The sequence below is a fragment of the Rhinoraja longicauda genome, chromosome 11 (assembly GCF_053455715.1).
Source record: "Rhinoraja longicauda isolate Sanriku21f chromosome 11, sRhiLon1.1, whole genome shotgun sequence".
In the NCBI taxonomy this organism is placed as follows: Eukaryota; Metazoa; Chordata; class Chondrichthyes; order Rajiformes; family Arhynchobatidae; genus Rhinoraja; species Rhinoraja longicauda.
The window spans coordinates 24,272,479-24,288,631 of NC_135963.1; the positions used below are offsets into that span (position 1 = coordinate 24,272,479).

The 16,153-nt window shown below is 37.3% G+C and overlaps 1 protein-coding gene across 7 annotated transcripts in view; it reads left to right on the top strand.

Annotated features, from left to right (window-relative positions):
- The window catches only part of mast2 (microtubule associated serine/threonine kinase 2), a 266,095-nt gene that overhangs the window by 233,117 nt on the left and 16,825 nt on the right, over window positions 1-16,153 (top strand). For all 7 annotated transcript variants that reach the window (XM_078408488.1, XM_078408489.1, XM_078408491.1 and 4 more), the window contains 6 exons: window positions 294-432; window positions 4,653-4,785; window positions 8,697-8,862; window positions 13,338-13,439; window positions 13,924-14,046; window positions 14,497-14,603. In XM_078408488.1, the coding sequence (XP_078264614.1) occupies window positions 294-432; window positions 4,653-4,785; window positions 8,697-8,862; window positions 13,338-13,439; window positions 13,924-14,046; window positions 14,497-14,603 (770 nt within the window). The remainder of the gene's footprint in view (window positions 1-293; window positions 433-4,652; window positions 4,786-8,696; window positions 8,863-13,337; window positions 13,440-13,923; window positions 14,047-14,496; window positions 14,604-16,153) is intronic.

A 16,153-nucleotide genomic window follows, 5' to 3' on the forward strand; every position in this document is an offset into this window, starting at 1 on the left:
TTTCCCTTTCACAAAACTACATTGATTGTGCTTGATCCTGCAAATACAGTTTTAATAATGGACTCCAGTATTTTCCTCATGTAAGACGATCAGCTAATGAATTTGCCTTCTATTTTTGGTCTTTAAGTTCCTCCCCATGGCCTTTGATTAATTATTATGGGGATATTTTTTGTTTCTTCTATACTATGAAATCTGATCCAAAAGTAATTATTTAGAATTCCTGCCTTTCAAGAACTGTTAAGTAACAAAGCGTCTCCATAACCATGTCCTTTGTATTTAAATTTGTACCATAGGTGGGGATTGTGCCACTTTACTGAAGAATATTGGTGCTTTGCCTGTTGAAATGGCCCGGATGTATTTTGCAGAAACCGTGTTGGCTTTGGAATATCTGCACAATTATGGCATTGTTCACCGAGACCTCAAACCAGACAAGTATGAATTCTTGAACTCAATGATTTTTACCTGCCTAGAGACCTATACCTGAGGAACTTGCATTTCTTGCATGTTAGGTATCTTCTTGATTTGTGGATTTAGTTATCGTGACTAACAAACTGTTAAAGCAGATGACATTAAAATAATTGTACATATGGATGTTTATATGATGTAATTCTAGTTATGAAGGTATACATCCTCCCTTTAGAGATTTAGAGGACTGGAGACCAACCATTGAGCCTATTATATACATGCTGGTCTTATTCAAACCTATTCCATTATCTTAGTTTCAAGCTGATGAACAAAATTTGCCATATAATGAATTCTGCTTGATGAGTATCATTCTAAACAAAGGAAAAAAAGACAGGTGATCTTGAGTGACAGCCCTGGTTAGCGCAAACACTCACCTCTGACTCGGGAATTCCCAATCCAGATTTGACAGTTCAGAAAAGTCCTGGGGAAGTATTAAAATATTAGAAGATATGTATTTTTATGAGATATTGAATTGGCATTATTCTTCCCCTCAAGTGGCATCATTTAAGTGTGAGCAGGAGAACTGGCCAATATTTTCTCCTTCAATTGACATGCCTAAAGCAAGTTATCACATTGCTTTTTTGTGCACAAATTGGCAGTTACCCTACAGTAGTGACTACATTCAAGAAGTTATTTATTGAGTGTAGAAACCATGAAGAAGGCTATAAATTATTGTTTTGACTTTTCTGAGAATAATGTAGTACTATATGTATTAATCGGAAAATTCGTTGCTACATTCTCAAAATTGTCAATTGCTGGGAGAATTAATTTTGCTTTGTAAAGCAAAACAAAATGGAGGTATGAATTTGTTGCTGATTATTTTTTCACAGGTAATAGTATATTTTAATTTCCGTAAAATATCACACACCTTTTCAAAAAAAATTACTTTGTTCTAAGCTAAAATATTTACTTGCTTTTTTCCCCAGTTCATTTGCAAATTTATATAGATAATCCATAAACGTCAGAATCAACTTAAAACAATCAAAGCATTTTAATATGCTTTCAAACAGTATTTGAAGATTTCACAGAGATCAAAAGTACCAGCCTAGAATAAAGGTTTAAGATTTTTCACAAATCCCCCATTCCACATGTCCACACAAAGTGCTAGCCTTGATTTTTCTCTGCTTTTTAAATTTTCTCATCTTTTTTTCTTTTCTTATTCTCTTTCTATCTGCATCTTAAGTTCTTCCCGTTTCTTTGACTTTAAAGTGCTGATACCCACATTACTGCTTGCTATATTCCCAACCCTGTTGTTTAATTGCTAATGCAATCTTCTCCCCACTATTGAAGTCCTGCCAATAGATTCTCTTTGTTCCTCTTCCTATCCCATCCACTCTCCAAAGTGTCAGATTAGCTGCATTTTTGTCTGCACCCCTTTAAAAATTATTATTCCTGCCTTGTTCCGTCTTCAGTTCAAAATAAGCATATCATAATAAACATTATCTTTCAATGAATTATGAAATTTCAAAAAAATGCATTTCAGCATTATCATGTATTTTTGTGATAAATTCAAATGCTTGATTAGCTTTGTTGACAACAGCTTCAGTTCTCATGAATAGCTGCTTAATCCTTCCCAAAACCTCGAGTGTTTATCTGTAAGCAACCATGTGTAATATTTGAAGATACCTATACCAAATGCATGAACATAGAATACTACAGCACAGTCTGAAGAAGGGTCTCGACCCGAAACGTCACCCATTCCCTCTCTCCTAGATGCTGCCTGACCTGCTGAGTTACTCCAGCATTTTGTGATACCTTCGATTTATACCAGCATCTGCAGTTATTTTCCTACAGCACAGGAACAGATCCCTTGGCCCACAATGTCCGTGAGGAACATGATGCCAAGATAAATCAATCTCCTCTGCATGCATCTGATCCACATCACTCCATTCCCTGTATATCCATGAGCCTATCTAAAAGCGTGTTAAATGCCACTATCGTATTTGCCTCTACCAACCCTGGCAGTGTGTTCCAGGCACTCACCACTGTCGGTTAAAAAAAACTAGCGCCGCCTATCTCCTCTCACCTTAAAGATGTACACTCCAGTCATTTTAGGGCGGCACGGTAGCGCAGCGGTAGAGTTGCTGCTTTACAGCGAATGCAGCGCCGGAGACTCAGGTTCGATCCTGACTACAGGTGCTGCACTGTAAGGAGTTTGTACGTTCTCCCCGTGACCTGCGTGGGTTTACTCCGAGATCTTCGGTTTCCTCCCACACTCCAAAGACGTACAGGTATGTAGGTTAATTGGCTGGGTAAATGTAAAAAATTGTCCCTAGTGGGTGTAGGATAGTGTTAATGTACGGGGATCGCTGGGCGGCACGGACTTGGAGGGCCGAAAAGGCCTGTTTCCGGCTGTATGTATATGATATGATATGATATATTTCCACCCTGATGAAAAAGCTACTGACTGTCTACCCCATCTATGCCTCTCATTGTGTAATTTAATATACTTCTCAGGTGTCCCCTCAACGTCTCAAGTTCTAGGGAAAATAATCCCAGTTTGTCCAACCTCGCCTGGTTAATACTCTCTAATCCAGGCAGCATTTTAATTAACCTATGCCCTTTCTAAATGAGCTGATGAGAACTGCACTCAACTCCAAAAGCAACCTAACTAAAGTCCTATAAAGCGACAACATGACTTCCTGACTCTTATACTCAAAGTCCCAACTGACGAAGGCAAGCATACCATACAACCTCTTTAATATTCTATCTACTTGTGCTGCCGCTTTCAGGGAGCTATGGACATTGACACCAAGATCTCTTTGCACATCAATGCTGTTAAGGGTCTTACCATTAACTGTATACTTTCCCCTTATATCCCTTTCCCAAAGCGCAACATCTCACACTTGCTTGGATTGAACTCCACCTGCCATTTTGCCACACATTTCTGCAGCTGATCCATATCCCTCTGTAAACTTGACAGCCTTCTTTACTGTCCGTAATAATACACCATTGAGCCTATCATTAGTCAGTGGTTGGGAAGCTGTTGGAGAAGGTTCCCTGGGACAGGTTTTCCTCTCATTTGGAAGAGAATGGGCTAATCAGGGACAGTCAGCATGGCTTTGTCCATGGCAGGTTCATTCTGGTCATAATGTATTGTATTATCTACATTTGTAATGATGTATTATCTACATTTAGGTTAATGTAGCCTTTAAACAACTCCCATATGTCAGATGTGCTAATAAGAACTGCTCCCAATTTACTCTCCTTAACCTCCTGCATAATAATGTTGTAATCTGCCTTCCTCCAAGATCCAGACTTATTCATAACTATTTTAAAACTTGGGGAGTTGTAATCACTGCTTCCAGAATGCTGCTCCACTGAAACACCAATCACCTGGCCAGGCATGTTTCCCAATTCAAGGTCCTTTATATGGTCCTTCCTTAAGTTGGACTGTCCACATACTGTTCCAGGACACCCTCTTGGATACATCTCCCATATTCTCCATTGGTACTTCCAATATTTTATCTGCCATTCTTTAACTCAGCAACTTAAAATATCTTTTTTTTTAATATCTGAAGTTTGTTCATTTCCATCTAAGGGTTTTATTTTTTTCTGCACCACACAACAGTATATAATGGAAATAACTGTACAGTGACAATTCATTTTAAAGTGGGCTAAATGATTATGTTACACTCACTTTTGTCTATACTTGGGTTATTAATTGACCTAATATTTAATAGACACTCAAAAACACTTTATGAAGAAGTAGATACTGATTTTTTTTATTGAACTGATGCTATCCAAATTACTGTTAAAATAGTTTACATCCATGAGCAGTATTCAAATAAATAAAATGTTTAACATTTATGAATGATAAAATTTCCACTTGGAAAGCAGATCACTGATATCCAAATTATTATTTCAATTACATTAGTTCACAAGGCATCATAAATATTTTGAGCAAAGATCTCAAAGCAGTTCCAGAACCTTCAGATTAGATTGGTGCCTTGAATTCACTTCTATATATCTGAGTAATATTGATGTAAAACCTTCCAAAAGTTAGCACATTGGAAATTTTCAAATATTGGCAATTTAACATCATTACATTAACAATAGGTCTGCTCAATTTATTTATGGAAACTTTTTGTAGAGTTTGATTTTGAAATGTTTTGGCAATCATGTATTCACAAAACCTGACCTGTTTAAAACCTCTCCATTATTGACCGTGTTCTTTTCATTTACAGTCTTCTCATCACTTCAATGGGTCACATCAAGCTGACGGATTTTGGACTTTCAAAGATTGGTCTGATGAGTCTCACCACCAATTTATATGAAGGGCACATTGAAAAAGATGCAAGAGAATTTCTTGACAAGCAGGTAAAAAATCTGTAGCATCTTGTGAACATTTTAAAGTCATAATTGCTGGGTTTTTTCATGGATTGTTTGTTGCCAAGAGACCAGTGGGGGCCAGGGGTGATGGTGGAGGCAGATATGATAGTGGTGTGTAAGAGGCTTTTAGATAAGCACATTGGAAGCACATGCTATAGAGGGATATGGATTATGTACAGGCAGATGAGACCAGTTAATTTAGCATCATGTTCGGCATAAACATTGTGAGCCGAAGGGCTTGTTCTATACTGTACTGTTTAATGTTCTATGTTAAGTACAGTTGTTGTTAATCTAATTGTTTCTCATAATTGAACCCAAGTAACCACAATATACTCTGTTACATTTTTTAAGGTATTTCAGAAATTAGTACGTAGTTGAGAATCTTTTTAAATGTAGTAATTTATGAGATAAGAATGTCTTGCTTTTGGGAGGTACTGTTGAGCTACCACCTTGAACAGCTGCAGTTCTTCTGGTAAAGATTCTCCCATAATGCTGTTGAATAGGGAGGCCTAGAGTCCAGTGTTTTATTGTCATATGTCCCAGGCAGAACAATGAAATTCTTACTTGCGGTAGCGCAACAGAATATGTAAACATCGTGGCTCTGTCAACAATATAATAAACGAGAAAAAAAGGTCAGTGATGATGAAATGATGCAATATATTTACAAGTCAAGGTAGTTTGTGACTTAGAGGGAGGTTTATAAATTGTCTTGACTCTATGTGCTTGCTGGTGTTGTTCTTGATAGTTGAGATTGTAGGCTTGTGAGGTTCTCTTAAAACAGGGTTGTTGAAAATCTGCATGCATTTTATAAATGATTTATATTGGAACAATAGAATACTGCTGATAAAGGGATAATGATCATTTCATATTTCTTTCTTACATTATCTTTGAAACTAGGTCTACATTTTGCTCCTATGTAGCAGGATAGAAATAATCATTGGTCATTTGATAATTTGAACAATCCACAGAACAAAGCAACTGTTAAATACTGGTACAAGGATGCAGTTACTCCTATAATGTGTTCCCTGTTTTATTTTTGTCATACTGAAGAGCATGACTTTAGGCATACAAAACTATTATGGCAATAGAGAACTATTCACTCTTCCAATGAGTATCTCAAATCAAAGTGAGGGTGAATGGCCTTCAGTGTCGTTTAAACTACTAAGTGAAATAAACTTGCTGAAATCAGCTCAATTTCTTGTTCATGACATGAAGCTGTTCAATAATTTGGCACATATTCCCTGCTAGATTTAGAAAGGGCACAAGTACGCACAGGTGTCAGCCCTGTCAATCTATAAGTAATTGAGCATAAAAATTGCCTTATTTGCTATAAAAAAAGCTAGTCTTCTGATGTGTCAGATTTGTAATGTTAAATATATCACTTATTATTCTGGCAAAGGCAGACACAAAATGCTGGAGTAACTCAGCGGCACAAGCAGCATCTCTGGAGAGAAGGAATGGGTGACGTTTCAGGTATTTTTGGCGACAATGGTTCAGATTCTGTTAATACCCGAAACGTCACCCATTCCATCTCTCCAGAGATGCTGCCTGTCCCGCAGAGTTACTCCAGCATTTTGTATCACCATCTTCAACCTCCATTCCCCAAGTCTTACCTCTTACAAGCACATGCAATGCTGGTCGTGTCTCAGAATTCAACTTATTCTACCTTTTGAACATTATGTAGTGATGATTAGAAAATTAATCTCCTTAAATTCAATTATTCATGTGCGTATTCAAACCATATCACAGACCAATGTATGAATTCACGGTTATTGTTCTGAATACCTCAATTGTGGCAGCTAGTTTTGTAAGTTATCCAACCCATCCAGATGAATTTGCTGGGAGAAGGTTATTCAGGTCTGCCAAAATCAGGTCTTTGCACTACTAAGACCTTTCACTGCCCAGCACTCATTGCTCAACACCATGACCATCCCTCGAAGTAAGATTATTATTCCAGATCCAAAACTAGCTACCCAGATTGTCAGTTTTCAAATATTGATGAATATCTCTGATTTATAAAAAGGATTTTTAAACAATTGCAAAAATGTACATGAACATGTACGTGAATTATGAACAAAATGGTAAAAACTCATCTGAAAACCTTATTTAAGTAATTAACAGCATTAAACAAACCACTGATATAGAAAAATGCTTGCCATGTTTTTCCCTTTTTTACTCCATTACCGTACAGTTCCCAATGAAATCAATAGACTTGTGAATCGTGCACTAGATATAATCTGGTGCAGGTTGAGAATGCTGGATCCTAGTTTAAATGCTGAAGAAACTCAAGGTCCTGTTCTGCCACTGCACTCCATGTGGATTCCAGTGGTGCAGAGCAGCAGGAAAGTGAGTCTTTATTGTGCAGACATTAAAGCTGGACTTGCTACTGACTTCAGTGAAAGAACATTGCAGTTTAGTTTAGTTTAGAGATACAGCATGAAAATAAACAATAGACAATAGGTGCAGGAGGAGGCCAGCACCACCATTCAATGTGATCATGGCTGATCATTCTCAATCAGTACCCCGTTCCTGCCTTCTCCCCATACCCCCTGACTCCGCTATCCTTAAGAGCTCTATCTAGCTCTCTCTTGAATGTATTCAGAGAATTGGCCTCCACTGCCTTCTGAGGCAGAGAATTCCACAGATTCACAACTCTGACTGAAAAGGTTTTTCCTCATCTCAGTTCTAAATGGCCTACCCCTTATTCTTAAACTGTGGCCCCTTGTTCTGGACTCCCCCAACATTGGGAACATGTTTCCTGCCTCTAAAGTGTCCAACCCCTTAATAATCTTATATGTTTCAATACGATCTCCTCTCATCCTTCTAAATTTCAGTGTAAACAAGCCCTTCGGCCCCCCCGAGTGCACGGTCCAGCAATACCCGCACGTTAACTCTATCCTACACACAACAGGGACAGATTACATTTATACCAAGCCAATTAACCTACAAACCTGTACGCTTTGGACTGTGTGAGGAAACCCAAGAACTCTGAGAAAACCCACCCAGTCATGGGGAGAACATACAATCTCCATGCAGACAACACCCATAGTTGGGATTGAAACCAGGTCGCTTGCGCTGGAAGACAGCAGCTCTACTGCTACGCCACCGTGCCGCCCTTAATATCCTGGGGAAACAACGTATTTTGCTTTTAATTCATGGTTAAATGTAGTGTCAAAAGGACTCAATGTTATTTCCAGCACATTTCTATTTAAAAGTACAAAAAAAATTAGTGTAAACAACAAATTATATTGTGTATTCAGAACAATAGCTATAAGTGAATTCTTACATTGGTATGTGGTATGGTTCGATTATACACAAGAATAATTGAATTTCAGGAGATGAAATTTCCCATCATCACAACATAACGTTCAAAATGCAGAATAAGTTGAATTCGGAGACACGACCAGCACTGAACTTGCTTGTGAGAGTAACAGGAGGAGCAAAAGATTTAAAGAATACATTTTGATTTTAAAGACGAGCTGAAAGTTCTTCATTTATTTGATGTTGGTAATGAATGGTTAGTTTGACAAATTTCAGTTTGATACTTTCTCGGTGTGTTCTGTGCTGGTTAATCGGTTTTCAAATCAGTTCCAGTTTATCCAGTCTTTATGGAAATTCGTCACAGATCCATAATCCTGTCTGCTAGGTAACTTTTAGCAGATACTCTGTGATTAAGTCCTTGCAGTCTAATTATCAATCAACTCGGGTCAAATATTTTTAAATGACACACGATCGACAATAATGGATTGAAAGCCACAGGCACATGAAAACTAATTTATTTCACTATATTGACTTTTACTAAGCTGATTTAAAAAAAATGCTGAAGTATAAATATGGTGAAGGCTTAAAATAGTGGTGAGATTTATTTCTTGACATGTGGCCTTTCTCTCTTGGCAAAGGTTTGTGGAACCCCAGAATACATCGCTCCTGAAGTGATCCTGCGGCAAGGTTATGGGAAACCAGTGGATTGGTGGGCTATGGGTATAATCCTGTTTGAATTTCTGGTGGGATGCGTTCCATTTTTTGGAGACACTCCAGAAGAACTATTTGGACACGTAATTAGTGGTAAGTTGTGTTTTTCAAATTTATTTCTACTCTATCAATGATGTGTGGAGAACATGCGAGAGAAACGACAAATAAATCGAACAATATTGAACTGCTTTCTGCAACCGGGATATTAATACTGGAGCAGACATCGGCATCTGTTTCCATAGTACATTAGGGTTTATGTTTATTATTATCAAAAACTTTGTTTTGCATAACTATCTAATCAATACTATACAATCAAATCGGATAATACCGTACATAAATACAATGAAGCCAAACTCAATTACAATAGGTTGAGCAAAGGGGAAGATACAAAGTACAGAATATAGTTCAGCATTGTAGCACACCAGTTCCACAGCCAATGTCCAATATCTGCAAAGAGGGAGAGGAAAATTGGGCTGTCTCCTCGCAGATTGAACGACAATTCAGTAGCCTGACAAGAGAGGGGAAGAAGTTGTTCCTGAGTCTGATGGTGCATGGCTTCAAGGTACTGTATCTTCTGCCCTACAGGAGCAGGGAGAAGATGGAATAACTAGGATGGGACATGACTTTGATTATTTCGGCTGGTATATATTGTTATAGGTGGATAACCTTACATCATAACTGTCATCAGTCTGAAGAAGGGTCTCGACCCGAAACGTCGCCCATTCCTTCTCTCCTGAGATGTTGCCTGACTTGCTGAGTTACTCCAGCATTTTGTGAATAATTACATCATAACTAGTTTGTCCTGACACAAACATGAAAGGCCAGTTATCTGGGATTATTGAATTCATTATTCAGCCTATAAGGTTGCAAAAGTAAGGATGCTTTTGAGTTATTTATGAATGCAGGAAGCAGCACTGTGTCAAAGGAAGAGTTAAAGGAGGAAGCCAGAGTCAGAAGAAAATAGTGAATTTTATGTATCCTACAGAAAACGAGGCAATGTGTAGCTCAATGCAAAGTCCTATATTTTACATCTATGTACCAAGCCAACTTCTATTATTAGAATAATTGATGTGCATTTAAAGAATCTCATGTATTATTTTGATAAAGTTGATAGATTATTTCTGAAAGCTTAATGTCGTCAGTAATAGATATTGGAGGGTTCACTCATCGAATAATGTTCCAAAAATAACGCTCAGCCCTTTTATATAGAATTACAATTCCGAAACAGGTCAGATTACTGTCTTTTTGCCCCTTATTCCTTTAGTCCAATTTCCTTCACATTTCTTATTTATTGTTAAATCCAGGCAGGTTGACCCTTCATTTGCACCTACAGTGCAATTCCCAGCTACGCAACATTCCGTTTAACAAAAATATATTCTCCAACTCTCTGCCCGCCATCACTTGCACTAAATCTGATATTATCTCAACGAGGATATACAGTTATTTTCCAACATATTCTTTTAAAGTGATGTAAAGATTGATTGCAGAGCTTCAGTGAATTACTCGTCATGAAAGTTTTTTTCTTTCTGGAAAAAGAAAGGTTAAGAGTTGATGTGAGGTTTGAAGTGATGAAACATGAGCTAAATAGATGTGTAAGCATTGCTGCCATAAAACACAATTAAGAACGTAGACCTATTTAGAAATTAAGTTCTGCAAAATTAAATTGGAAATGCATGAGCATCTTTTTTACTAAAAGGGTTAGTTAGGAGTATAGGGAGCTTATTAGCAATATGGTTGTGAAATGGTAGCCCATAATGGGTTTCAAGGCAGAACTAAATAGGTTTTGAGAATCAATGGAATTTGGGGTTAAATCCATGCAGAGAGTTCTGCAGCAAGGTGGAGCAGGGGGACTAGCAATCTGAAACTGTATTGTAGACTGAGCTGTGTTCAAAACATATGTTCTATTAAAGCAAATAAGGGAAAAATCTCTATGCATTTGCCAATAACTTGATATAATGAGTTCAATAAACTTTCGAGCACCTTTCCTAGATTCTGGCGTTAAATCAGAATTCTATTACCACTTTAACAAACAATCTTTCATTAAGGGGAAGTTAATAATTTCCTCAGTCTTTTTTTAAAAAGGCAAGATATTATCAGAAAATCACATAATTTTACCAGTTAAGTTCTGTATGTAGTGCTTTCAGCACAACCACAGATACTCCTTTTCTTTGCAACAAATAAGAAATACCTGAGGATAATAGTAGTAGACTTTAGGGAGACATTAGCATGCTACTTAATGGATGGTCAGATGACAGATTAAGTTTCATGCTGTGAACTGTGAAGTGTTGCATTTCATAAAAAGACAAGAGACAATATGAACTGGAGGACATATTTCTAAAGGGTTCAAGAATGGAGAAATCTAGAGGTACAGTCTACCCTCGTTTGTCAAGGACTTCTTTATAACGGATTTCAGTTCAACGTTCTGAGGTGTCCATTTGTGGTTGTGGCTGGTGGGCATCATAAAGCACAGCGGAAAGGTAGTGGCGGGGAGAGAGTGAGCAACAAAAAATGCTTGAAGAGCATTGCATTGGGCACAGGTTTGCAGTAACTGCAACAAAGTACAGACCCAGCATGCGCCACTGCACCAGTTGCCTGTTAACAGCGCGAGGCTCCCGTTCCAACATCCCCTGCTTCCTCCAGATTACCCAATGATCTGGCACTAATGGCATGCTTCCGGTTACGGGAGCGGAGAGAACGAGCAGCATAAGGCAGTGCGAGTCCGGGCTTGTCCCTGATGCACCGCATGTGGGGCTGGGAAACCACAGAGTCCCCAGCCTGTGAATTCTCCCTGATTTAAACCCCCCCCCCGGTGCCATGCTTCTTCCCACCCACCCTTGGGTCAAACAAGTTACTATTTAACCCCCTTACTTGGTTATAGCAGACAATCGGCAATAACGCACACCACTCCCCCCCCCCCCCCCCCCATGGTCCATTGTAATGAGGTAATGAGGGTTTACTGTATATGTAAGTTGATTGTTAAATACGGCAAGCTTAAAATAAGCATATGGGATCCTGAGCCTTTCAGATACAGAAATAAAGGTAAAAAAAAGTAAGTTATGATGAAGCTTTATAAAACTGGAGTTCCACCATAACTGATGTATTTTGCATATTTCCAGTTGCACACTTCAGGAAAAATTTTAAAAGCTCTGGAGAGGATTACCAAATGAAAATTTTAACTGCAAATACTGAAAGTCTGCAATGAAACAGAATAGACTGGAAACATTAGCAGGCTATAGAAAGAGAGTTAATGTTTAAGGTAAAAATCCATTGATCAGAACTGGGCATGAGAAAACAAAATAGTTGCAAAGTGAGTGAGGGAAGAATGGACGAGGCAAAGATAATGCCTTGTAAGGCCAAAATTGACAGTGATATGCTGTTTATGAAATTATCCAATGAACATATCAATGAAGGAGGTGAGAAAGTGAGAAAACAAATAAAGCTGTGCTTTGCAGGTCAGAGATGTGGTTGAGACCTAACTCCCAAAGGCGAATGTTCAAAATCCCCAGCATATCAGATAGTGTCTATGGAGACAGAAAATGTAAATAAATATTACAAATAGATATCCTTACAGTAGAATTGGCCTGTTCTGATATAAAGAGAGTTACTTGAAATTGTTGGACTCCTGTCACTTCTCCATCCCAACGCCATTCTGAACTCTCTGTCTGTTGCCTCATTAAGGCCCAATGAACACTACCACATTCAACATGCTTTTGTTCTGATCAGAGGATATATATATATATATTAACCTAAAATGTTAACTCTGTTTCTCTTTTTGTAAGTGCTGGCTGATCTGCTGAGTGTCTTCTGTTTAGTTAATGATTCTCGGGATCAGAGACTATTTTTCCTTTGTGTAGAGCTGAAAGCAAAGGGATTGTTAGATGTGTTTAAAATTCATGACGTTTATTGGCAGGGAAGCTAAATAGAAACTGTTTCCATTGGCATAGGGGTCAAGAACTAGAATGAAGGTGGTGGTAAAAATGATACAAGGAAAAATATTTGTACAAGAAAGTGATTAGCGTCTGGAACATATTGCCAGAAACCCAGCAGTTGAAGCAGATTCAAGTGCAATATTTAAAAGGGATTTGGATAGGTATCTGAAGGGAAAGAATTTGCAAGACTATTTGGAGCAGGCAAGGGAGGGGAACTAAGTAGATTAACGGTGCAATGAGGCAGGGTGTGGTCGGCAGACTGAATGTAACTATTCTGTGGTGCATTTCACCCTCTGAACTGAAGTATTAACAAATGAACATCTGACATTAGGAGGATTTTTTTTTACACGGGGCATTGTGGGAACGGAATATTTACCAAAAGCAAATTGGCCATGCGTTTTGAGGAGAAAATGAAAATGAAAAATGAACAATATACAGAATTAGCACATTTAAAATATGTAGTGAGAAAAAAATAAAGTGAAATATGTGGATTATTTATCGACCAAGAGTAAAACGCTAAGGGAATTTATGGTTTGATTGGTATAATTTTGTACGTAATTTTAAAATGAGATATTGCAGTTTGTAATGACTATTTTCATATGAAACGTTGCATTGTTAACTGTTTGCTTTAATGCTCAGATCAGATAGCTTGGCCCGATGGAGATGATGCATTACCACCAGATGCTGAGGACCTCATTGCAAAACTACTGAGGCAAAATCCACTGGAACGCCTGGGTACAGGTAATGATTAGCATTTACTCTTGATATATTGTCAGTGTTGAGCGTACTTATCAAATTAATTAAATTGAGCTAGAATCTAAGATTCTTGAATGTTAACTGAGTATCATAACCTATTGTAAAATTAAAGCGGTTTCAGTTCCCTTACATCTTCTGCGTTCCTCTGAGTTGTCTTGTGATATTATTCCTATTTTTGCTCCTTTTTAAGTTGTTGACTAGACATCAATATTGTAATTTTCGTATCTTTTTACTAATGAATTGTTAAAGTACAAGTGTGCACATATTTACAAGTAAATATATAAAATATGTATGCATGTGTTAGCTTATCACGAACAGAAAATTATCCCAGTATATTACCTGACTTTTAAATTAAAACGAAGCATGCATGCATGACTTGTGAGGGAAGCTGTAGGTTGATGAAATACACAATATGGGATTAAGATAGATAGACTTGAATCAGCACAAATCTCTATTTTCTTCTCCTCAGGAAGTGCCTACGAAGTTAAACAACATCGGTTCTTCTCAGATTTGGATTGGAATAGTCTTCTCCGTCAGAAGGCAGAATTTATACCTCAGCTTGAGTCAGAAGATGATACCAGTTACTTTGATAGTAAGTAGGTCTTAGAAACCTGGCACTTAGATTGAACGATAAAATGTCAATGAAAATCCTTCATTGTCTCCTTTTTGTTTTATTGCTTCTTACTAGATTACATATATTAAGAGGGCTGGCTATTACACTAATAATAAATGAACAATGTTTAATGCTAAAGAGGGTCATATTTGCTCTTTTGACAAATAAGATGTTGACCAAAATCCATATTCCATATTTTTACATTACAGTTTAACATTACTACTCAATAATTTTATTGAATCAGTGCATATGATTTTTGGGATGATCAGTTAAATAAAGGAACTGACACGTGAAGGATCAGTTTTGACATCCACAGTGAAAATTAAGCATCCCTCGCGATGTTTAGAATTGAAATGATGCATGCAAAAGGCGGCTATTTGGTCGTAAAGTTAGTTCTCATTTTTGACGCAGTACCATTTTTTGTTATAGCCCGTTCTGACCGGTACCACCATCTTGATTCTGATGAAGAAGATTCCAATGAAGATGACCATGTAGAAATTAAACAGTTCTCATCATGTTCACCAAGATTCAGCAAGGTATATTCATTGTCTAAATTCATGTATGCAAAGTTTACTGCAGGTTTCCTTTTTTCTCAGTGTTCACAGCAGTCATGTACATAACAGAATACTTTTTAACCACATTGTGTAAATTATAGACAAGTGACAATGCCATATGTTTGTGAATGGAAAGATTGAGGGAGATGGTGAGAGCATATAGGTGAATTTCTAATCAATCAGATTATTTCATAATCTTTCCCGAAAAGTTTGGTTTAGTTCAGTTCTATTTTCACAATCGCATAATAGCATTATATTGTCGAACAATCTAATAAAATAAAGGTACCATATCAATATTTGGGGGAAAAAAGGCATCAAATTCTGTCAGTCATAATTTCTTAATATAACTAATAACATCAAAATCAGATTAATTGGTTTTTTAGTTGATCGTTGATCCGCAAATTTTTCATGTGCACAACAATGGCATTGTTCTTTAAATTGTATTTCTTAGTATGCAAATCACTTTGAGGTTCATTTAGAGCAATGGGAAAATGCTGAAATGGTCAGAGAATGCTTCTCTTATTAATGCATTTAGAAAATTAATAGTGACTCTGAATCAGCTACAACGCTATGTCATTTACTGCAAAATGTAAATACCTTGAAATGGTAATTATCCAGCTTGGTGTATAGTTTCTAATTGATGTAAATGTTGGAGTTAATCCTTCAACACAGATTAACATGCAGTGAACTCAGTGTAGGTATAATGGCCTGGAAGTTTAAATAGTGTGATGTGTTTACTTTATGCATGTTGCAATAGCATGAAATGTGTAATATTAATCACTAAAGCATGATCAGCATTCCCAATACAAAGCATGTTAAAGTGCAGGTCACTACCAAAGATGAAAACTGCTTTGATAGTGGATTTGAGACCTGCCTGTGAACCTGACCTGTACAGTCTTAAGGGTAGAAGCATGGTTTACTTTTTTTTAAAATGTCAAGCAATTTCAATAGTGAGCTGAAATGCGAAAAAACATTTATTATTTTCAGTCTTGTTTTCACGTTAGTATTTTAATGTGTAGTCAGTGGCCTGTACCTTGCTGGTAAATGTTGGAATATTTAAAAAAATCAAATTTAAAAGGACGAAGACAAGAACCTACATACTTGCATTGTCAAAAGCAGAAGCGCTCAAAATTAGTGAGACAGTAGCAGGATCTTGCTGTGATTCCCAGGTTTTACAGTGGGGATTGACTGCATGGAACCAGCTTCAAATTAAAGGTCCATTTGATTTCAGTGGCAATTGTTGGTCTGGAGGTAAAAAGGTTTAATTTTATTTTGTTTATCTATTTGTTTTTAGAATATTTTAATTTAAAATGTGTTTTTATGGCATTGGCTTAATTTTTAACGATTGTATGTTTCATTGTTGGAAACATTAAAAAATGTAAAACTGACCCTGAGCGTTGACCGTCTGGCAATGATGGAGGGGTAGGGTTTTGCTGACTTGTTTTGCAATGTTTTTCTGGCATTTTATAAGTTGTGGTTCCTCTGCACATTGAACTCACGGTTGGAACCCAGAACTCTTCAAGCCAACAACA